Consider the following 25,202-nt stretch of genomic DNA (forward strand, 5'->3'; position numbering starts at 1 on the left):
TTTTTAATTTCAAACTTTAAGTTCTTAAAAATCCATCATGCTTAGGGGAGCCTGGGTGGCTCAGTCGATTAAGCAGCTGCCTTCTGCTCAGGTCATGATCCTGGGGTCCTGGGATCGAGCCCCACGTCCGGCTCCCTGCTCAGCGGAGAGCCTGCTTCTCCCTCTCCCTCTGCCTGCCACTCTGCCTACTTGTGCTCTCTCTCTATCTCTCTGTCAAATAAATAAATAAAATCTTTAAAAAAAAATCCATCATGCTTATAGATCTGTTATTCTTTAGAAATGACCCAACTTTTTGTTATTATTATTTTGTGACAGCATGCAAGACGACAGCCTAGAAGCTTCTACTTCCATATCTCAACTTCTAAGAGAGAGCTATTTAGCAGAAACTAGACATCGGGGAAACAATGAGAGGAGTCGAGCAGAACCTTCCTCCAACACTTTCCATTTTGGCAATCCTTCTGGAGCTGCTGAAGGAGGAGGTCAAGATGACCTTCCAGATCTCTCAGCCTTCTTGAGCCAAGAAGAATTAGATGAAAGTGTCAATCTGGCAAGATTGGCCATCAATCACGACCCTTTGGAGAAAGCAGATGAAGCTCAAGCTAGAAAACATCTTTCATCTGATCAAATGAAACACTCACCTAAATCAAGTTTTGACCCCAACTTCTGTCAGGATAACTCTCAAGGTCCTACCAGCTCTGAAGAGAGCCCCCAGGAGGCAAAAAGGCCACAGTATAGTTCTGAAACCCAGTCCAAAAAAGTATTCTTAAATAAGGCTGCCGATTTCATTGAAGAGCTGTCCTCCCTTTTCAAAGCCCATAGCTCCAAAAGGATTAGACCTCGCACCTGCAAAAACCACAAGAGTAAATTGGAATCTCAAAACAAACTTATGCAGGAAAATAGCTCCAGTTTGTCAGATATCTCAGAAAGAAGAGAAAGATCTTCTGTTCCCATCCCTATCCCTGCAGATACTAGGGATAATGAAGTGAATCATGCCCTTGAAAGGCAGGAAGCTAAGAGGCGCGAAGCTGAGCAGGCTGCAGGTGGAGACACCACCCCCGAGTCTTCACCTTCATCTTTGTACTATGAAGAACCTCTGGGGCAACCTCCTCGGTTCACTCAAAAGTTACGGAGCAGAGAAGTTCCAGAAGGAACCAGAGTACAGTTGGATTGCATAGTGGTAGGAATTCCACCACCTCAAGTAAGGTAAAAAAAATATCCCATTAGTAACGTGTGGTAATTGCTTTCCATCTACCCTGATCCTCCTAAGTTTGTCTTTTAAGTGTGTGGTCTCAAAAATTATATACTCCTTTTGAGAAAAAGTCAGAGTCTAACGTAGCACTCTCCAATAGAAATATAATATTAGCCATAGTACGCAATTGAAATTTTTCAACTAGTCACATTTTCAAAAAGTAAAAAGAACTGGGTGAAATAAACTTTTCAAATATGTATTATTTTATCAATATATTAAAATATTATCGTTTCAACAGGTAATCAATGTAAAAATTATTAATAAGATATCCAGCATGAATTCTACACTTATAACAGCACATCTCAATTTGACTGCTAAATTTTCCTAGGAAATATTTAATCTGCATTTCTATTTCATAACATTTACAGTTGAAAAAGTAGCTTAACATACTCAAGTTGCTCCAAACATACTTCAAAATTTCACAGTAGCGGAATTATCAGTTTTTAAATTTAAATTAATTAAAATTAAATATAATTTGAAATTTAAGTCCTAGGTTGCACCAGCCACATTTCAGGTGCCCAATACCACATGTGGCCAGTGACTGAGGTATTGGACAGCACAGGTCTACAGCCTGAAGCTTAAAACAAGAAAGTATTTAGGACCTATATTCAATGAATACCTGAGGTATTTTTTCAATTTTGAAGAAAGCCAAATGATAGAATAAAGACTAATAGACTAAAGAAAGAATAAGGTTGTCTTTTTCTCACATAGTATTCATATTATAGGACAGTAATAGTATTAATAATAATAGTTCTAGGGCGCCTGGGTGGCTCAGTTGGTTAAGCGACTGCCTTCGGCTCAGGTCATGATCCTGGAGTCCCGGGATCGAGTCCCGCATCGGGCTCCCTGCTCGGCAGGGAGTCTGCTTCTCCTTCTGACCCTCCCCCCTCTCATGCTCTCTGTCTCTCACTCTCTCTCTCTCAAATAAATAAATAAAATCTTTAAAAAAAATAATAATAATAATAATAGTTCTATTTATATTTGCCTATTGATTCAAGAGATTCTAGCCCAAAGACGTATTCATATATTGAATTTTGCTTTTCAAAGGCAACATAATTTTATTTCTACAATGGCATATACACTACTATCCAGTTATCCAAATGAGCTTCTTGAGGACAAGGGTTTTCCTTTGTATCTTGAACACCTTCGTATCTGCTTTATATCTTTCGGGCCCATGGTAGTCATTAAGAAATGTTAAGTAAACCAATGCATAAAGAAGCAGGAAAACAAGAAACTCAACTTCAGTTTAAATCAGGAGTGAGTCATTTGGCCTAAGATATAACAAAGGGTTGAAACTGTATGACACAGGGCAGTATCTACCCTTCTATTCTAAGCATGCCTGATGACACTCTCTAGGAGTCTGGTTGGTAATGCTGGTGAGATATCATCACAGCACCATGATGGAAATCACTCAGTGACATCTGGTCAGTCTAGGTAAGCTGGTGAGTACTAAAGTTATAGTACACACACAACTTACTTAGATTAGTCTTGTCCAACCCACTAATTTCTGAACATAGAATGGACCCCAAAAAACCACAAAAACTAGACCAGATCATTCAGGACTGATTCTCCCCATTTCATGACTGTGACAATCTCAGATACAAAAAAGAATTCAGTGTTCCCGTGAGAAAAATTCGCCGGGAAGAATTATAAGATACCCATCCCCCCGCCCCAAAAAAGTAATCTAATGGTCACTCAGAAACTACTTAATCAACCAAACACAAATTTACAAATTTTAAGGTGAGAAAAAATGTAAACAGCTTCTATGTAACAATACTAATTTTACCTGGAAGAATTTCTTTCCTGATAGAATTCATGCCTGTTTTCCTACCACTGGTTTGGTGCCAGGAAATTCTTAGGTATTCACTAAATATTTTCTGAATGAATTAGTACTTAATTTATGGCAACAATTATATTACAAAAAGTTTAGAATTTTCTATTAGCTGTCATTATTGTCCTAAGCCCAGAGTTTACATAACTCTAAATAACTGGACAGCAAATATATTTTTACTATGTGCTCTGCACTTTGATTATTGCAATGACAGAGACAATATAAGACATGTCCCTGCCCTCAAGGAGCTTGTGATTCAGTTAAAGGAATCATCCAAATTTGTATAGTACAAAGCCATAAGAACTCTCAGTCTTCAGAGAAGGGATGGAGGACTAGAAAGATCAAAGAAGGCTTCAGACATGTAGGGTGAGAAGGAGTGAGAGGATTTAGAAAGAAATCTACTCATTTATTCATTCATTCATTCATTCATTCATTCAACAAATACCTATTGAATTACAAAAGTGACTCACTGGGAATACAAAACAACTGTGAGCTATTGGAGGTCAAAGACCTTGTTTTGAAACCAAGTCTAAAATTATTCTGAGAGGGTAGCTCACAATCTAAAAGAGCAATCAAGCAGGCATGTAATCAAAATGTTGCGACATTGTATGATAAGGGCTATAACAGAAGTATGTATAGAACACAACAGCGGCTCAAAGGAAGATGTGATTATTTTGCCTCGAGTGCTGGAGAAAAGAAGCATTCACAAAGGAGGTGACTTTAGTTTGAAGAGACCAAGGGTGGAGAAGGAAGCAAGTGCATAGGTCTAAAGACAAGTGTTTTCAAGGAACCGCAAGTACTTGGCTATGTGAAGGACATGGGGTAACAAGTGAGCAAAGACGAGAGAAAACATTGAAGAAATATACAGACGGATGGGTCCTTTTAGGCCAGGTCAATTTAACACATTCATATAAAGGCACAGACGCTGGAAGAGTAATATTTTTATATGACAGGGAGGAGACTGACCTAACCTGAAAAGACAGTAGAGCCAGATGATTTTGCAGAGCCTTGAAAGCAAAACAGAATAGTTCAGATTTGGTTGCAAAACGATCTGGAAACCATTTATAAGGTTGCGTATAGGGAAGTACCAAGATGAAAGGGAGCATTTAAGTAGAATTAGTCTGGAAGGATGAGTTAGACTTGAAAAGAATGAAGCAAGTAAGCTGCTTAGGAAGCTGTGGAAGATATCCCAGGCATCAGATGTTCTGATCGGATTTGAATACGGGCAGTGGGAAAGCAGAGAGAAGTTGTGAGTGAGCAAGATTTAGAAGAAAAGAAATCAAGCCAAACTTGGTGGCTGACTGGATAGGAAGGATGAGTAAAAAATGTTAGTCCACATGTTTGAAGCCGGGTACCTGAGAGAATATTGGGGTCACTGGCAAGGACTAAGAAAATGGAAGATGTGGCTGACATATGGTGGAGGTTGATGATTTGAGTCTGAGGAGACCGAGGGACGATATCCAATAGGCAGTTGGAAATGCAGGACTGAAGGTCAAATGAGAGGGTAGTGGCACCGGAGACATTCCAAGGAATGACCTGGACACTGGGAAATCTGGACACAATATCTCTGTAATTACAAAGGGACTATATATAAACAGGTAACACTTGGAACTAACTTCTACTAGTTCCAGACTGGTGTAGTGTTTTCCAACCTTCTTTTAGCAGTAACTACTCCTCCCAGTTTTCTCCAGCAATGAATCTGTTACATGTTATGAAGTTACACACACACACACACACACACACACAGTTTTAAGGATAAAATTAGAGGTTTTGAGATTGAAGAGCATTGGGGTGGAAGAAGCCCAAAACTCCTAAGGCATCTCCACAGAACCCAGAAGCACAGATTTTGATCCAGAGAATACCTTAAAAATGCATTAAAATAATAATGAGACATTTTGGTTTGCCACATAGAAAGGTGGCAGTCAATAAGAAAAGTATCCTTTCACTATTTTTGTAAGAAAATGTAATAAGCGTACCTGGCAACTGAGGTCTAACCTTGTCTCTGGGTACCCCTCTGTGTAATCAGTATGTTATCCATGCTCTTGTAACTCTGGTTTAGCAAACTGGAAAAATCATTTTTGGTGTATTTGTTGATTTCCAAATTAATTGGGCAGAAATTGCTTTGTTTTGTAGAGGGGAGATCCTCCATCACTGAAGGTAGCGTTTTGGAAGAGCTTGTTAATCTTGGACATAGCTTCATTGGAGGAGGTGCCTTAGAAAATGAAATACATTCGTGCATTACCCACAGATAAAAGTGTCTGTAGGAATTCACAGCAAATGGCCGTGATCCCTTTTTGTATCCTGACTTCAAATTCTTTTCCCAGGAATGTACAGCTGGGTCACACCAAGTATGTTTGCTTGTACACAACCTTCTGAAGAGGCACAAATTTACCCTTTATAGGCATCAATGCCTGCTTTGGCTGCTTAGTTTTGCTATTGTTACTTCTGGACATTAGCCTGCAAGTGACATACTCAGGAAATAAATTCGTTACAAAGACAAAGGATATTTTAAATGACACGGGGGAATTATAAAAATATTATAAACAATTGTATTATGATACATCGTCTAAAATACTATACAAATATTTTGAAATATCTTTAGGGGCTTTTTCTTCTAACTTTTGGGAAAATTTAGATGCCTTCATTCATTCATTTATCCAACCAATAACAAATGCCTACTATGTGCCATGTATTGTTATAAGCACTAAGATTAAAACAGCAAAAACAAGAAAAATTCCCTGCCTTCGTGGAGCTTAGGGTCTAATAAGGAACACAGACAACAAACAAAAATTCCCCAAATTATTATGTAATTACAATTGTGGTAAATGTGATAAAGAAGGGTGCATATAGTGAAGGCACCAAACCTTATAGGTAGGCTGAGGAAGGTTTTCTTAAAAAGTGGTATTTAAGGGACGCCTGGGTGGCTCAGTCGGTTAAGCGGCTGCCTTCGGCTCAGGTCATGATCCCAGGGTCCTGGGATCGAGTCCCACATCGGGCTCCTTGCTCGGCGGGGAGCCTGCTTCTCCCTCTGCCTGCCTCTCCCCCTGCTTGTGTTCTGTCTCTCTGACAAATAAATAAATAAAATCTTTAAAAAAAAAGTGGTATTTAAGCTGAGAAATAAAAGAGCCCAGCAAAGTGGGGCTTGAGGAAAAGTGTCTCAGGGTGAGGGAACAGCAAATTCGAAGCTCTTAAGCCTGCAAGACCATTGTTGACTTTAAGAAACTGAAGGAACTGATGTCACCAGAACATAGAGTGAGGAGGAGACGGTTTGAGATAAGTCCAGAGACGGGGCAGAGGCTACATTTTGAGAGTCTCCTAGAACCCGCTACTCAAAGTGGGTTCCTGGACCAGCTGGTCAGCATCATCTTGGACCTTGGTGAATATGTAGATTTGCGGGTTCCACCTTATACCTGCTGAATCAGGATCTCTAAAAGTGAGCCCCAAACATCAGTGTTTTAACAAACTGCTGTTTGCCTCTGTGCTGAGAATTTTTGCAATTTCTTCAGAGACTTCCTCAGTGGGAGGGACCTTCCCCACACTCTGTTCCTTGACCCAGATGTTGCAATCTCCAGGTAGCATTTTAGTACCTGTTCCTCAGTTCTTACTCCAACAGTACACCCTCACACTCTCTCTGTTGGAGTCACCTCACCCTCATAGGTGGTTCTTTGAGGCAAGTTCTGTTTTGAGGTGGAACACCAGTCTAGTTTCTGTAGTGTCCACTTGGTCCATGGGAAAAACCCACATCTTTCCCCCATAAACTTTGGAAATCTAGGCATTGAAGCCCTCTCTCTTGTCCTTCCCTCTTGGGCAATACCAAATATCCTTTCACCTTAAGAGTTTCTGTGGCAAGAATTGGGCATAAGCCTCTGTACCCCCACAGACTCCAGAGGCTATAAGTCATGCTCTCCAAGGGCTTCTATAGAAGTTCCTGCCATTGCCTACCAACTTCCTTTAATCAGTCTCTTGACTTCATATATACTCCCAAAGTGGACACAGATCGCCAGACTGAATTGTCTGAATTGTTTTCTAAAGTATATTTTGAACAGGTACTGAAGAGTGTGTGTGTGTGTGTGTGTGTTCATGGGATAAGAATAATAGCACAAACATCTGTGTGCCCACATTACCATTATTTTTAAGACTGCTGTCTTCCTAATCCTATCCCTCCCTCCCCTCTCAGAAGTAACCACTGTCTCAAATCTTGTGTTTTCTCTTTAAATTTTTGTCAAGAATTTTTCTTCATAGTTTTACAACAGATTTTTACGTCCCTAAACAATATTGATATGGAAGCATTTACAGGTGAAATGACACAAAATCCTGGACTTACTTTAAAATAATTCAAGGTGGGAAAAAGTGGAGAATAGAAAAGAAATACATTTGCCATTTGTTGATAATTTGTTGAAGCTAAGGGATATGTGCATGTTGGTTCATTATACAGTGTCTCTAGTTTGTGTATATTTAACAGCTTCCATAATAAAAAGTTTAAAAACGTAATATTAGTGAAATTTACATATTTTAAAATTTTTATGTAAGTGGAATCATGATGTTTATATTCTTCTGCTGCTTGAATTTTTTTCTCCAAAAGCTATATCCATGATGTTGCATGTAACTCTGATTCACTCATTTTCATCACTATATAGCATTTCACTGTAAGGCTAGAGGATTGTATTGTTGATGTACATTTGGGTTGTTTCTAGTTTTTTTCCTAAGATGAACAATGTTATTATAAACATTCTAATATATTGTCCTGGTACATGAGTGTGTCTAGATATGGAATTGCTGAGGGAGTCTGTACAGCTTCAACTTCATAATAATACCAATTTTTTCCAAAGGAATTCTTTCAACTTGCATTCCCGCCAACAACCAGAGTTCTGGTTGTTCTACATCATTGCCAATACGGATATTACCAGACTTTTAAATTTTTGCCAATTGGATAGGTATGAAGTGTTATCTTGTTGTGATTTTAATTTTCATTTCCGTAGTTATTGATGAAGCTGAGAATTTTTAAAAATATGTTTATGGACCATTCAGGATTCACTTCTATGAAGGGCCTCTTTACATCTTTCACTCATTTTTCTGTCAATTTGTTCTTTTCTTATTGATTTGTAAGACTTTAAAAAATATGATTAAGATACATATGACATATTGACATATATATTATGAAAATATCCTTTCCTGGTTTGACTTGCCTTCTTATTTTCTCTATGGTATCTTTATAATTAGATATTTTTAACTTTATGTAAAATTAATTTTTTATGGCTTTGGTTTCTATAGTATGTGTCTAGCTTAAAAAATTTTTCCTAACCTCAAAGTAAAATATGCTTATATAATGTCTTCTGAAAGTTTTATAATTTTGTCTTTCACATTTAAGTTTTTCATCCATTTAAAGTTGATTTTTGTGTATGGTGTAAAGCAGAAAAATCCATTTAAGTTATTTTTAGATTGGATAACCAACTGTTTCAGCTCCACTTTATTGAAAAGTATATTCATCAATAACAACTGATCTATAATGCCAGCTCCATCATAAGTCAAAATTCCATAAACGTGGATTTAGCTTGGGGCTTTCTATTCCTTTCCTTGGTTTATTTATCTCATTGCAAAGGAGTTTTCATAATTCTTATTTCCAGCTTTTTCATTTTAAGGAATTTTAGTTCTTCTTGGCCTTTTGCTCTCAATATAAATTTTAGAATCATCTTGTCAAATTCCATAAGAATTTTTAAATTTATTAAGATTTGGGAGATTGCATTAAATTTGTAGATCAATTCAGGGAGAATTTGACATCTTTAAATATTGAGGCTTCAGGGCGCCGGGGTGGCTCTGTCTGTTGTGCGTCTGACTCTTGGTTTCGGCTCAGGTCATGATCTCAGGGTTGTAAGATCGAGCCCCACATTGGGTTCTGCACTCAGCAGGGAGTCACCCTGAGATTCTCTCTTTCTCTCTCCCCCTGCCCCTACTCCCAACCCATTTCCTCTCTCTCTCTATTTCTCAAAATAAATAAATATTTTTTAAAATAAAATACTGAGGTTTCATATTCAGGATCATAGTATATTTCTCCATGTACCTATTTAGATTACCTGAAAAATAAGCTTAAATAATTTTTTCTCTGAGTCTTACAAATCTTTGGCTAGATTTATCCATAAGAATCTTATTTTCATACTGTATAAATGATAGCTTTTTAAAAAATTACATTCTATGATTGTTATATAGAGAAATGCAATCAACTGTTGTATATTTTTTCTTTTCTTTTTCTTTGGTTAATTTATTTTTTTTAAGATTTTATTTATTTATTTGAGAGAGAGAATGAGATAGACAGAGCGCATGAGAGGGGGGAGGGTCAGAGGGAGAAGCAGACTCCCTGCTGAGCAGGGAGCCCAATGCGGGACTCGATCCCGGGACTCCAGGATCATGACCTGAGCCGAAGGCAGTCGCTTAACCAACTGAGCCACCCAGGTGCCCTTCTTTGTTTAATATAAATTCAATTAGCCAACATATAGTACATCATTAGTTTCAGGTATAGTGTTCAATAATTTATCAGTTGCGTGTAACACCCAGTGCTCATCACATCAAGTGCCCTCCTTAATGCCCATCGCCCAGTTACTCCATCCTCCTACCCACCTGTATATTGGTTTTTCTAACCAACAACCTTGCTGCATTTTAGAGATTTTCTATAGATTTTGGAGGGGTGATTTTCCTTTCCAGTCTTGTATCTTATATTTCATTTTCCTGACTTACTGAACTGGCTAAGCCCTCCAGCACAATGTTGAAAAGAAATGGTGACAGTGGGTATTCTAGTGTTGTTTATAATCTTAAAGGGAATACTTTCCATTTTTCACCCTTACATAAGATTTTGTTGTAGGTTTGTTTTGTTTAGGAAGATTAAGATTTTTTTAAATCATGAGTGGATGTTGAATCTTATAAAACATTTTTCTGCAACTGTTGAGATCATTATATGATTTTTCCCTTTATTCTTTTGATATGGTAAAGAATATTGATTTTATAATGTTAAGCCAAACTTAAATTCTTGGGGTAAACAAAATCAACACCATCAAAGTGGTTCCAAATTGAATTTATTCTGAAAGAAAGATTAACATAGTAAAACAGAAGAAAAGAAAAATTTATACTTTAAAATATACAATATTGCAAAGATTCAAGTACATTGCATCAACAAAATGAAAAAATTTAATATGTTCATTTGTTCATTCACTCAATAAAAATTCATTCAGCACTCACTATGCATCAAGAACTATTCAAGGCACTTGAAATTCATTAGTAAATAAAGCAAAGTTTCCTGCCGTATTCTACTCTAGTTGAGGTGAAGGTAATAGATGATAAACAGCAAATTTAATAAATAATTAAATTATGTAGTAATTTAGTAATAAGTACTATGAGAAAAAGAAAAGGTAAGTATTCTAGAAAAGGACAATAAAAAGTTTCCAGTCAGCCCTACCCAAAGTAATTTACTCCTTTAAAAAATTATTTTAGGAATTGTTTTCATTTTCACTTTATTAATTCTCACTTTCATTATTAAAATTGATACTAACCAAGTGCTTATTTATGTTTCTCTTAAGTTAGCAAGAAGTTTCCACCTGGAAGAACTCAGTAAATTTTAATAAAATTTCAAGCATAGTATGGTGATTAACATAACAATAAAAAATAAAATAAAATAAAATTTCAAGCATAGTATGGTGGTTAACATAACAATAAAAAATAAAATAAAATAAAATTTCAAGCATAGACCTATCCTCTCCCTTGTACTCCCACAGTCCCATGATTGAAATTCAGCCACAGGTCATGAGCACTGGAGTTAACTCAGGAGCAAACAAGACATACAAAACACCGAATTGTGTTGCAAATCCAACATAACTTTGAGTTTTGTTAGAAAATGTTTGCTATTATCTTATTGTCCCGAATACTCCAGAGTCCAATGCACTCTGCCTGGGGAAGAGTCACTCTAATGCTTGGAGAGGGCTAAGGATGTCACGAACTGACTATACTACTTTTGTCTATTTTAGGCCCTACAACCCTTCACATAGGAGATCAGGCATTGTTAGACAAAGCTGGTTAAAGGCAATTCAAGGAAAGTTCTTTTTTAGCCCCCAAACTTTTTTGAAAATTGAAAACAAAACAGGCTTGAGGCTCTGATAATCCTAATTTGAATTCATTCATTTAATATCCATACAGCAAACATCTTTTGGAGCAGCTCTGATGTACCATACGCTGCTAGGAACCAGATAAACAAGTGATAAACAAAACAAACATGATTATCTCCACCCTGTGGTGTTTACTGTTCAGTAAGGGACAGAAATATTAAACAAACCTACCAACCACTGTATAATTATAAGTGATAGATAGGTTAGTAAAGGAAACAAACATGGAGAGGCAATAATTGGAGGTAGGATAGGGACATTGGGAGGGCTGGGGCAGGGCTAAAGACATGCTCTGAGTAATCATTCTTTTAATGAGCATTATTGCAGGTGAGTCAGAATAACACATTCAAATTACATTTAGAAGTTGTTAATGTGCTAAAGCAATGAGTCATAACATTTATCCAAGCCATATTTTTGATAAAATAGTAACCTAACAGCAGTAACCAAAAATCCAGTTAAATCTGAAAAATGTGTCTCTTCAAGTGTCTTCATTCCCAGGCTTGGTAGACACCCAAATTAGCAGATCTGGCAAGCTATCCTTAGTGCACGAAAGCCAGGTCCTTCTTTTTCATTTGGACCTGCCTTATTTTCCCAGATCACTGACTCATTTCCGCTAAGCCATGAATCATGTCTGGCAACACTGTCATTCTGTGTCATGAGGCTTTGGCGTTCTAAGACACGCACCTTGGGCAGGGCATTTCTATGAAAGCATTCCCTAACATGGATAGATGTTTGAAGAGAGTGTATTTTTCTCCTTATCCTCAAAAGTCTTCAGGGGAGCCGGATAAAGTTTAATACATTTTTGAGAAGGCAGCCTGACGGGTGCGTTATTTCTGAGTGGGTCACGGTGTTAAAGTCAGAGTGACGGTTACTGATTGTTCTTTGGGACGGGTTGAAGCTATCCTTGCCATCTGAGTAGGACAAAAACACTTCTGACAGAGAGTTTGGGCATTTGAACCATTCCACTTATCGCCTTCTGGCTGTCCAATTGCTCTAGATGTTTCCACTCTCATTTTGGTAAGGAAGAAAAACATTAACTAAAGAAATGAGGTAACCTTATAATGTTTACATAAGGGAAGGTATTTGTTTATTTGTTTTGAAATAGTTATTTCTATTTGCTTTGTCAAATTAATACAGGTACGGTGCTTTAAAAGTCAAATAACATTAAAGAACAGACTAATTTCGAGTCTTTTTGCAGTTTCCCATCTATTTACCTGTAGATTTCCAAATCATACTCTAGTAGTTCTCATACTTTTTGTTCTCAGGACCCTTTTACAGTCTTAAAAGTTACTGAGGCCCAAAAGCGATTTTGTCTATGTGAGTTACATCTATAATTATCATATTTGAAATGAAAATTGAGAAATGTTTTAAATAGGCATTTCTTATTCATTCTTAAATAACAATAATGTACATGCTAATATAAATAATTTTATGAAAAATAACCGTATTTTCCAAAAAAAGAATTTAGTGAGAAGAGTGGCAATCTTTTACATTTCTTGCAAATCTCTTTAATGTCTAGCTGAATGGAAGACAGCTAGATTCTCATATTTGTTTCTGCACTCAGTTTGTTGTAATATGTTGTTTGGGTTGAAGTAAATTTTTAAAATCTGGCCTTATACAGATACGTAACTGGAAACAGGAAGAATATTTCAATAGGCTTTTCAGGTAATGTGGCTATTCCTGTTGGTACTACATCAAAATTCAGCTAGCAGTGGTTTTTTTTAAAGGTTAGTTGCAATGTGAAACCTGAAACTATACCAATGAACTTTTGTACTCTGCTGTACTAAAACCCTTTGTCCATCTTGAACTTTAAATGGATAATATCATGCATTGGTAATTTGGAAAATGAGTAATTCAGATTTTCCAAATGTTGACACATTTTATTATTTAATATTTTTAAAAAAGCACATGTGTTAATATCATCATCTGATTTTATCAAAAAGTCTTTAAGTATTGGGAAGCTCTAAATTCACAGTGGGGGATACAAGTTTTCCAAAACTTTAATTTTTCCTTGAAAGCTCCAATTTTTTCATTGGCAACAAAGGTATCAGTTATTTTTACTTGAAACAACAGGCTTATTTCATTCATTTGTGAGAAAACATCTGCCAGACCCCCAAGTCTGAATAACCATAATTTGTCAGTTGCTCTTTCAAGTTCAAATATTGTTCCACGCATTTAATGCTTAGTTCAACTCAAAAAAATCACACAAGTGCTCTTCCATATCCTGTAGCAATGCTCTGTGTTACTTCCCATTTCACCACCCAGAATGTTAACAAGATATGGACTCAAGGTTGAGATTTAATAAAAGTAATTATTTCTACTGCTTCACTGAGGACATTTTTAAATGAAACTGAAATTTTTTTTAACTGTAAGTGTGGAGGTGAGGAACACAGCGACCACAAGTCAATTTTTGGCAGTGCCTTTTTTTTTTTGCGCTGCTAGAGCACTGACAGTTTTACCCACTGTGGCTTTTGCACCGTCAGTATAAATCTCCACACAGTGAAAAGGCAAATAATATTTTAATATTATATAAAAGTAGCTTTGTCTTCATAGAAAGTGAACCATATTTTGAGAGCTGCCGTAATATGCTCGTACCACTACTGCTTGGCATACTGATGGTAACTATTTCCCATTGACTTTCTGATCCAGAAGATGGGGGTTCAGCACCCCTTGACTAAAGCAATACCTCTGTTTCTTCACTGCCTCAATATAATCATATCACAATGTTATTTAAAGATTTTTTTGGGGGGCGCCTGGGTGGCTCAGTCGGTTAAGCGACTGCCCTCGGCTCAGGTCATGATCCTGGAGTCCCGGGATCGAGTCCCGCATCGGGCTCCCTGCTCGGCAGGGAGTCCACTTCTCCCTCTGACCCTCCTCCCTCTCATGCTCTCTGTCTCTCATTCTCTCTCTCGCAAATAAATAAAATCTTAAAAAAAAAAAAAGATTTTTTTTTTTATTTATTCATTTGAGAGAGAGAGAGAGCAAGCAAGAGCATGAGCAGGGGGCGGGAGGCAGAGGGAGCCCGATGCGGGGCTCGATCCCAGGACCCTGGGATCATGACCTGAGAAGAAGGCAGACGCTTAACGACTGAGCCACCCAGGCACCCTTATTTATTTTTTAAAAAGATTTTTATTTATTTGAGAGAGAGAGCGAGAATGAGAGAGAGAGAGAGAGCATGAGAGGGGGGAGGGTCAGAGGGAGAAGCAGACTCCCCGCTGAGCAGGGAGCCCGATGTGGGGCTCCATCCCAGGACCCTGGGATCATGACCTGAGAAGAAGGCAGACGCTTAACGACTGAGCCACCCAGGCGCCCCGTAAGCTCCTTGGGTCTTATTGAGATTCATGCCTAGGAGATTTATTAACCCATTTCAGCAGTTACATATAGTGCTGTCACAGCAGATCAAAAACTGGCACAGAATTTGATGAATTTAATAACAAAATTCTTACAAAATATTAACTGTCAATTCTTTCTATCATTTGGTCTTTCAACAATCCAACACATATTTTCTGAGTACCTACCATGTGTCAGGGCACTGTTGTAGGTGTTGGGATTACACTGGTGAATAAAACTAATAAGGTCCTGTCATGGACACTTTACAATCCAGTGGTGGTGGATTGTAAAAAATAGCAAAGTGAACTGATTTCAGATAACAAGTACTGTGAAGATAGCAAAAGAGGGTAGTATGATAGAGGGTCTGAGGATAAGGGTGCTATGTTAGGAAGAGGGTCGGGGAAGGCCTCTCCGAGGATGGGACATTTGAGCTGAGGCCTGCCTGACTGATGAGAAGGACCTGTCTTTGTAAAGATCTGGGGAAGAGGATTGCAGGAAGAACAAAAATCCTAACAAGGAGAAGAGTTTAATGTGTTCACAGAGTAGGAAAAAGACCAATATGGTTGGAACATAGTGAAGAGAGAGTGGCAGGAGAAGGTATCCAGAAGTCAGGGCTGGAAAGACAGATTTGGATGTAATCCCAAAAGAGGTGATAATTGGAATTATGGGATGAGATAAGATGGCCAAAGGAGAGAACATACAGAGAACTGTGCAAAACGCTGTGCCTGCTTGCAAGAGCATATGAAGCAGTTCCCTACCTTCAAAGAATTTACAATCTGGTGAAATTGGTGGGAGAAGACAAATCCCCCAAATCGAGAATAATAAAGACAGTGCATCATCAAGCCTTGCATGACATAGTACAGGTTTAAAAAAAAAAAAAAGTGAAGTTAGAAAAAAGTAACAATCATTGAGAATTAATGGTAAAAGGTTTTTTGTATAGGAGGTGATATCTGAGCCAAACTGACGGATGAGTTACCTTTGCAGCAGCTGAAAGGCAGAGGAAGAGAATCTCAGATAGAAAAACATGAGCAGAGACTTGAATGTTGGGGTAAATATGACAAATTTAGGCAAAAGTAGAGAAAATCTTCACTGTTGAGAAGTTGTTGAATGGGTGAGTTTGCTTTGGAATCTTGCTTTATCAATAGTGGGAGGGAGGGATTAAAACACCGAATGGTTAGATCTGAAATTACGGTAAAGATTAGCAATTGCCAGGACTCCTTAATTTTTGACATTGAATAGTGGTAACACCTCCCCACCTAATCACTTTTTATTATGATGTTGATGAATAATTATTACTTCAAGAAATGAAAACAATATAAAAAGGGGTAGGCTGAGATATCTTGCTCCTATCTGTCTTCATCCACCTTATTTTCCCTTCTTCCCAATAGGGAGCCACTTTTGATTTTCGTTTCAATCTTTCCAGTTTTCTTTATGCAGATGCAAACAACATGACTCTACCTTATTTTTTGCCCCCTGCTTTAGTTTCCTTGGGCTATTGTACCAAGGTGCCACAAACTGAGTAAAAATAAACTCTTAGTTTTGGAGGTTAGAAGTCCAAAACCAAAGTGTCACCAGGCCTATGCTCTCTCTGAGACTCTGGGCGGACTCCTTTCTTGTCTCTTCTAGCTCATGGTGGTGGTTGTCAGTTCCTGGCATTCCTTGGCTTGCAGCAGCCTCGCTCCAATCCCTGCCTCTGCCATCACATGCCATTCTCTCTGTGTGTCTCTGTCTTCACATAGAGTTTTTCTCTTCTTAAAGAACCCCATGCATGCTGGATTAGGACCCATCCTAGTAATTTCACTGTAACTTGATTACGTCTGCAAAGACCCTATTTCCAAATAAGGTCATATTCCCAAGTACTGGTGTTTAGAACTTCCACATATCTTTTGGGGAAAGATAATTCAACCCATAACAACCCACATTTTTTTACACAACACTCCATGTTCACTATCCTGTACCTTCCTGTTAAAATTTTAACTATATATCTTGGAGCTCTTTCCGTATCAATGCATAGTGATCTTTCCCAATCTCTTTTCATAGTTGCATAGTGTTCCATTATGTGACTGTCCCATAGTTTATTTCATAAGACCCCTAGTGATGGACACTCAAGTTGTTTCCAATCTTTCACTATTTAAATGAGTAATGTGTACATTTGTCATTTTGTATGCATGCAAGTGTATCTGTGTGAGAGATTCCTGCCAGTGGGATTGTTGGGTCCAAAGATAAACACATCTGTAATTTTGGCAGATATTGCCATATTCCTTTCATAGGGGTTGCACCATTTTGCATTCCTACTAACAGTGGATGACACTCATCAAACTTTTAGAGTTTTGCTAATATGTAACATGAGAAATTGTATTTCTGTGTAGTTTTGATGTCTTTTTCTCTTATGCACCTCCACATTTTAAACATTATTTTTTTTTAAGATTTATTTATTTATTTGAAAGAGAGAGAGGGCATGTGCACAAGCGGCAGGGAGGGGCAGCAGGAGAGGGATGGGGAGAGAGAATCTCCAGCAGACTCCCAGCTGAGCGTGGAGCCTGTTGCAGGGCTCGATCTCACAATCCTGAGACCATGGCCTGAGCAGAAATGAAAAGTCAGATGCTTGACCAACTGGGCCACCCAGGCACCCCTAAACATTATTGTATGTATTATTTTATGTAAATTTTTGGCCAAAAAACTATAATAAAAATTTCTAACTTAAAGGATATAGAATCAAAATGAAATACCATAATCTATGGAAACATACTTAGGTTATTTGCCAAAGTTGGGCCACTACTGAAGAATATGACCCTTACTCTGATGACTCAAGTAACCCAACAAAATAATTTTCATTTAGCTAGGTCAGATATAATTTCATAGTAGAGAATGAGTGCACTCAACCTCATGAACTTTTAATATCCCTTAGGTTCTCTCCAAATAAGCAAAGGAGCACTTACTTGATGCATAGTATGGAAAGCTACGTCTTTTTAGGAGAAGCCAAGTTCCTCCTCAAAGACCCTGCTCTTTGTGGTTGGCTGTATTTGCTTTCTCATCCATCTTCTCTCAGTTGTATAATTCTTTTTTTTCTTTTTTTTTTTATTCTTTTTTTTTCTTAAGATTTTATTTATTTATTTTAGAGAGAGAGAGAGTGCAAGAGCAGGGGAAGGAGCAGACTTCCTGTTGAGCATGGAGCCCAACTCAAGGCTTGATCACACGACCCTGAGATCATGACCTGAGCCAAAACCAAGAGACGGGCGTTTAACCAACTGAGCCACCCAGGCACCCCACTCAGTTGTTTCATTCTCAGTAGAGGCCATTTCCCAATTTCTTGAATAAAGTGTCAATACTGACACTTTATTTGAATATTGCCAACTCTTCTCACTGTTACAATCAAATTATACCATTTACTGTCCTGATTCTAAGTTGTCACGGTTTTGTTCTTAGGGAACATCTGGAGCATCTATGTAATTAGTTTTCACACTTCAGTCATGTGCAATATTCTTTTCTTTGCAGGTGGTACTGTGAAGGCAAGGAGCTTGAAAATTCCCCAGACATTCATATTGTCCAGGCAGGAAATCTGCACTCACTGACCATTGCTGAAGCCTTTGAAGAAGACACAGGACGCTATTCCTGCTTTGCTTCTAACATCTATGGGACAGATTCAACCTCTGCTGAGATTTATATAGAAGGTAAAACAAAATATTCTTAGAACATGGCCCTTACTGGTAAGACATATATTTATAATAAATGTTTATCGAGGGCCTACTATACCACACACTCTTCTAGGCAGTGGAAACAGTAGTAATGAACCAAATAGACAAAGGTTCATAGACAGATGGAATTTACACTGTGATGAGAGAGACCAAAAAAAATTGAGATAAATAAATAAAATATGTAATATGATAAGTATATGAAATGGTTCTGATCACCAATTCTAACCTGTGTGTGGTGTGTGGGGTTGGGTGTCCTACACTTTAACTCAGTTCTAACACCATTTACCTGGATATAGTGTCACATCCAACAGGTTAAGGGCTTAGTTCTACAAGATTGCTCCTACCTTACTTCAGATGCCAATCACAAGTATTAGGCCTCCAGGTTACCCACAGCTTCTGTCTCACTTGGCTACAAATTAGAGGTTTCCACAACCCCCTCCTTGGGTTCAATTAATTTGCTAGAGTGGCTCACAGAACTCAGGGAAGCACTTACTTACATTCACCAGTTTATTAAAGGATGTCATAAATGATACAAATGAATAGCCAAAGGAAGAGATGCATAAGGTGAGGTCTGAGAAGGTCCAGAGTGCAAGAGCTTCCGTACCCGTAGAGTTGGGGTGTGTCACTCTCCCAGTGTGGATGCATTTGCCAACTTAGAAGCTCTCCATGCTACTGGGATTTTTATGGAGGCTTCCCCATGTAGGCATGATCAATTACCATCTCCATTTCCTACCCCTCTTCCTTCTCAGGAGGATGGTAGGTAGGGCTGAAAATTCCAAGCTTCTAATCATGGCTTGGTCTTTCTGGTGACCAGTCCCCATTTAGGAGCCATCCAGAGTCACCTCATTAGAACAAAAGATGCTCCTGCGCTCTTATCACTTAAGAATTTATAAGTTTTAAGAGCCCCGTGTGGTTCAAAGACAAATATTAGAACAAGATATGCTCATGACTTAGGAAATTACAAGTTTTAGCAGCTCTGTGCTGGGAACTGGGGGCAGAGACTAATATATGTATTTTCTGTATCTCACAGTATATATAACACTACAGAAGAAATAGAAAGCAAGAAAAAGGGGGATAGGAAGTACACATATGTATATTTGTGTGAGCATGCACATGCATGGGTGTGTGGGTGGGGGGAGGGGGGCTGTAGATCTACAGATACGGTGGTCAGGGAAGACCTCACTAATCAGGTGACATATGAGTGAAGACCTGGAGGAAGGGAGGGAGGGAGCCACAATGATACTCAAGGGAAAACCACTCTAGGTGGAGGGATCAGTAGTACCCTGACCCTGAGGTAAGAGTGAGCCTGTGTTTAAGTATAGAGATGAACCAATGTGGCCTGGAGGGAGGAAACAAGGAAAAAATAATAGATGAAGTCAGAAGTTCAAGATGGGGTAGAGGTGGGAGGAGGCAGGTGAACAGATCGTGTTGGTCTTTGTAGGTCATTTTAAGGACTCTGGCTTTTACTCTGAGGGAGATGGGAAGCTGTAGAGGATTCTGAGCAGAAATGTGAAATGATCTGACTTAGCTTTTAATGGGGTCACCCTGGCTCCTGATTGAGAATATACCTCATGGAGTCAAAGGTAGAAGCAGGGAGACCATTTGGGAGCATTGGACAGGCATTTACATCAGCACCAGACTTATATGACTAATTTTAGGGAAGAAATCAATTTGTGTTCCTTATATATCTACCTAAGTTTTTTGTTCCATTTTATCTCGTCTCTGAGTTTTTTCTGAGGACTTTTCTTTAGCACTTTTATCATCTATGATACCTTATGTATGCCTTGGTTTTAGCACTTAAATATTGTATTATTTTAGTATAAATTCTCTTTCACCAACTAGATTATAAAGCGGGACTGTCTCATTCTTTTTTGTATCTTTAATACCTTATGTAGTACCAAATATATAGGGAATATTTGATAAACATTTATTGAGTAGATGCATGAATAATGATAATAATGAATAGTGCATGGGGTAGAAGTGTGTTGTATGTTTTTATCCTCAAATTTTTGGAGTACAATAAATACCTCCAGATTTAGCTCAGTTATGCCTTCCTGGAATTCACTATCTTGAGAAGTAAATCCGAGATCAAAGCTTTGCTAGCAGTGCTGAGATTGGATTGCCAATTTTTTTAATTTGTGGCAACAGAGCTTCAAACACCAACACTCCCAAGATGAAATATGACTTGTTAATATTAGGGTTGGGCGGAAGAGCATCCACCTACACCTACAATGTTTAGAATCCAATGTAATCCCTCCTTTTATCTAATCTGTGTAGGCCAAGAGCAAGAGGATTTATGGACAGCTTAAAATATCTGCAAAAACTGCTCTGTTAGAGGCATCAGCAGGTGTTTTATATACAAGGACATTTGGCATTTAGGCCGGTTAATTTGAACTCTGTCACTAACTGGCCATGTGACCTTGAACAAGCCCTTCAAGTACTTAGGGTCTGTTTCTCATCTGTAAGATTGGGTGTTAGTGTAGGAAATCACTGAGTTCATATCTAGGTCTGAAGTTCTATAGGCCTTCAAATGCCTAGGAACTAGTTTAAGAAATTATCATCTTAAAGATTTCATGTCTTGTTTTTACTTTTCCAGGGGTTTCTTCTTCTGACTCAGAAGAGGACCCTAACAAGGAAGAGATGAATCGGTAATTCTAATTTTCTATCCTATGGCTTTAGCAACCTCAGAGCCTGAGAAAGCTGCTAATTGGTTTAGTAGAACTTGAAAAGTGTGGCTCCAGGATATGACCTCAAAAAATAAATATTGAGTGGATTTGGAGAACTCTACTTCTTTTGTTTTAAGTCTTACCTAGAAGAAGAATTTTAATATTCCCAATATTTTAAAAATGAGGTATCACCTATCATCACACTTATATCATCATACTATATCATACTTATATCTACAGAGTAAAAAGCAAATAGCCCAGTGCTCCAAAAAAAATTCATGTTTTGTGACTAAATAATAGTATTCAAAAGGACACAAAACCTGGTTACCCTAAATTATATATGTGAGTGATCTGAATAAGTCATAACCTTTTTGTTAAACAATTACACTGAGTACAGAACAAAGTTACATCCATCCATTCTTTACTTTCCCCAACCATCAACTTATCTACTCTATACCAGGCACTTCATTAGACACAATGGTTAATAAGAAAAATCAGATGCTTCCTACCTTTAAGAGGATCACAATATACCAGAGGAAAATACATAGCAAATATAGCAAGAGATGTATACCAAGCATATAGACAGTAAGAGTAATAAAGTGTAATAGACTATGATGTAACCATGGGCAGGGTGTATCAGACTTGGCACAAATGTTTCTTAATTGGTTGGGGAGGGAATGAGAGATCAGGAAAGGCTTTGCAGAGTTGGTGACCTTGAGCTGAGTCTTAAAAGAACAGTAGGTGGACACCCCCAAACAAGGAAGGAAAAAGCATTTTCAGGCAGAGGAAGCTGTGGACAGAAGGCATGGGACCTGAAACAGATGCAAATTCCATTCCCTAAGATTACCTGAAACAAACAGCAACATTTGGAATATACAAACCTGAATAAGCAAGATATGATATACAAACTTAAATAAGCATGAAATATCTCGGTTGATTATTTTCTTTAAATCTACTTTTGGTAGTTAGGATTTAGCTTCAGTTCTGTGTAATAGACACCCCAAATGACAGTAACTTAAATGAGACAGATATTTATTTCCCATTTACATAAACATATGGATTTGGCTGGTAGAATGGCTCTACAACTCACTGGGTTCCAGCTGGCTTCCAGCTTCAACTCATTTTAAGGAATAGCCTCATCTTAGTCTCAGATTGCAAGGAATAAAGGGCATTCCCCACCCCCTTCTTAAGGTCATTTCTCTTAGATCAACATACATCACTATCCTTCATATCCCATGACCAGAGAGTAGTCATATGGCTACACCTAGCTTAATGAAGGTCAGGAAATGCAATCTTTATTTGGAATAGCCATGTAAAGAAATCAGGAATTCTATTATTGTAGAAGAAGAAGATGGATGCTTTGGGGACACTGATAGCCTCTGCATCACTACATAATTCTGCTTCTGAGACGCCATCCTTCTTGTCTGGGAAAAAATTCAATCACTCATTATTGGGCGTCCCTTCCCCCCGCCCCCATGGCTGTACAAAGATGATAGATACAGACATAGACATAGACATCGTGTTTGATATTAAACACTGCTCTAAGCATCTTACATGAATTACCTTATTTAACACTTACAAAAACCCTCTGAAGTAAGAATTGTTATTTCCCCATTTTAAAGATGAAGAAGCTGTGGCAGAGGGAGGTAACAACTGGACAAAAAGGAAGCCCATCTTGTCATAAGTCATCTATCCCTATAGGATATGGGAGGGAGTCCTATCTCCCAGACCCCAAGATCCCTTCAAGTCCAGCACTTTGTTGCTTCCTGACACGCATGGGTACTGATACCCTTAGTAAGACTAGAAGCTTTTAACTAGAGGGGTTGCCATCCCCTCTGAACTCTGGTTCTCCCTCTTGTCAGGTTCTCTGACAAGATCCTCAGACCTCTCTCTTCTCCACGGCAAAACTAAAATAATCTCCCTTCCACAGTCTTCTTGTGAATACTTCTTGGCTCTCTTGCCCTTTAAATAAGCTTTTTAATTTAATTTGTGTAAACTTGAGCTTGTTGACTCAGGCTATTTCTGCTTTATGCCATGCCAAAATCCCAGAAGCAAACATTTATAAAGCCTGGCCTTTTACTTGGAATGAAAGGGGGAGGGCAAATACAGAGGAAAATACAACAACAACAAAAATCTCAAAAAATTATCTTCTGCACTTGTTTTGAATCTCAGTTAGTTATGAATATTCTTGAGTCCTCAGCTGAGAGCCACTAACTCAAGGACAGTAGTGGCATCTTATCATCTTCCTGTTGACATTGCCTATCAAAGTGTATAGTAAAGAGGGGCACCTGGGTGGCTCAGTTGGTTAAGCATCTGCCTTTGGCTCAGGTCATGATCTCAGGCTCCTGGGATCGAGCCCCACATCCAGCTCTTTGCTCAGCAGGAAGTCTGCTTCTCCCTCTCACCCTCCCTGTGCACTCTCTCTCTCCTTCTCTCTCAAATAAATAAATAAAATCTTTTTTAAAAAGTGTGTTTAAAGAAGTTAAGCATTTGTGGAATATTGTTGAACAAAAATTTTTATTACATCTAACTTGTAAGAACTGATGACATTACTAGCTTTTCTGAAAGAATTTTCAAAAACAATGATAAGTCTGTTTTAAAATCTATATTTTAACCATTTCTCAGAATCCAGAAGCCAAAAGAGGTGTCATCTACTCCCACTACTTCTGCAGCCATTCCTTCAGCAGCACCCCAAGCCCAGCATGTGGTGGCCCAGCCCAGGGTGACAACCATCCAACAGGTACAAGAGTCTAAGTGAAACACAGGTACCATGGACTGTGGAGGGCAGGCACCATGACCATGGCCATCTTGTATGGCATGACTGTATTCTCTGTTGCAACTTCATGACTTTGGGCAACACACTTCCACGGTCATGATAATGGCTTTGTACTTCTGATGTAGGATATCAGCGTTTCTTATTGTTTCAGGAACATATTCTCTAGCCTCATAGGCAAATTTCACAGGAAAAGAAACTCTTTACTAATTAGTCTTGATATTCCAGTTTAATGAAGGGTATTGATTAGGGATACAAAGAGCTGTCAGCTCTCACAGTGGCCCAGGCAGGACACTCTATATCATGAGTGGAGCTGCAAATAATTCTACTTTCTAAGATACAACAACCATGAAATGATTTTTTTAGAAAGCATTAAATGCTCTCATCCTTCAGGTTAATGATGATGATCATGATCATGATCATGATTATAATGCATGCTTATTGTAAAAACATTCAAAAGATACAGAAGTATACTCACTAAAAACCTTGGTCCATGTACTGCTCCCATGCCCCGACTCCTCAGAGGTACCTCTTGTTAATAGTTGCTAGCAGATAATTCCAGGCATTTTCTATGCATGTATATGAATATATATAATATTTTAAAAATATGAAAACATACTAATCTAAATGTATTTTAATATGTTATTAATATATTTATTTATGTATAAGTAAACATATTGATCTACAACTTAAAAAAAAATTTAAACAGAGTTTCTTATTTAATCCATTTAGTAATGCCCAGGGGTCACATTTTAGTTCTAATCCAGTAGTTTTCAAGCTGTGATCTGTGGAGACTCAGGTTTTATGGAACTTCCTCAGGGGTTTAGGGTTAATTACAACCAATAGAGCTCTCTCTGTGTTGAGGCTGTGGGGATAGACAGCACTTATTTTACAACCACCATGACCTAGAAAGAAATACAATCATTCAGTATCAAATTTGAAGTCTGTAATTCATAGACTTAGAAAATGTCGGTTTTTTGGTTTTAGATTAATCGCATGTACCAAATTCTGTAGATTTGTTCTATTTACGTATCATCTAGGTAGTAATCACAGTGACAATGAATCTACTGTTTGTTCCCTTCTAATAGTGTCAGAGCCCCACCAACTATCTGCAAGGATTGGATGGAAAACCGATCATTGCAGCTCCTGTGTTTACAAAGGTAATCAAAATACTACTTCTTTCTGTCATGGCTTTAAACATACCACAGTACCCACACAAAACTGTAGGATCCACGATTTACTGATTTAGCTCAGGATTTTGGTCTTTTATAAGTACTGTATAAGGTTTGGGGTTTTTGGTAGTTGTTTCCACGTTATTTCAAGTCCCAGATTTCTTTTTTTTTTTTTAATTTATTTATTTTTTTATTCTTATGTTAATCCCCATACATTACATCATTAGTTTTAGATGAAGTGTTCCATGATTCATTGTTTGTGCATAACACCCAGTGCTCCATGCAGAATGTGCCCTCCTCAATACCCACCACCAGGCTAACCCATCCTCCCACCCCCCTCCC

At 38.1% G+C, this 25,202-nt stretch overlaps 1 protein-coding gene across 2 annotated transcripts in view; it reads left to right on the plus strand.

Annotated features, from left to right (window-relative positions):
• Window positions 1-316: 316 nt before the first annotated feature.
• The window catches only part of MYPN (myopalladin), a 71,612-nt gene continuing 46,726 nt past the window's right edge, over window positions 317-25,202 (plus strand). The window contains exons 1-5 of one of the 2 annotated variants that reach the window (XM_021699613.1): window positions 317-1,203; window positions 18,050-18,225; window positions 20,846-20,897; window positions 23,541-23,655; window positions 24,777-24,848. In XM_021699613.1, the coding sequence (XP_021555288.1) occupies window positions 317-1,203; window positions 18,050-18,225; window positions 20,846-20,897; window positions 23,541-23,655; window positions 24,777-24,848 (1,302 nt within the window). Of the gene's footprint in view, window positions 1,204-12,221; window positions 12,242-18,049; window positions 18,226-20,845; window positions 20,898-23,540; window positions 23,656-24,776; window positions 24,849-25,202 lie in introns of those variants that run through there. The other variant, XM_021699614.1, reaches the window with a different exon arrangement.

This window comes from Neomonachus schauinslandi, chromosome 6 (genome assembly GCF_002201575.2).
Source record: "Neomonachus schauinslandi chromosome 6, ASM220157v2, whole genome shotgun sequence".
Classification (NCBI taxonomy): domain Eukaryota; kingdom Metazoa; phylum Chordata; class Mammalia; order Carnivora; family Phocidae; genus Neomonachus; species Neomonachus schauinslandi.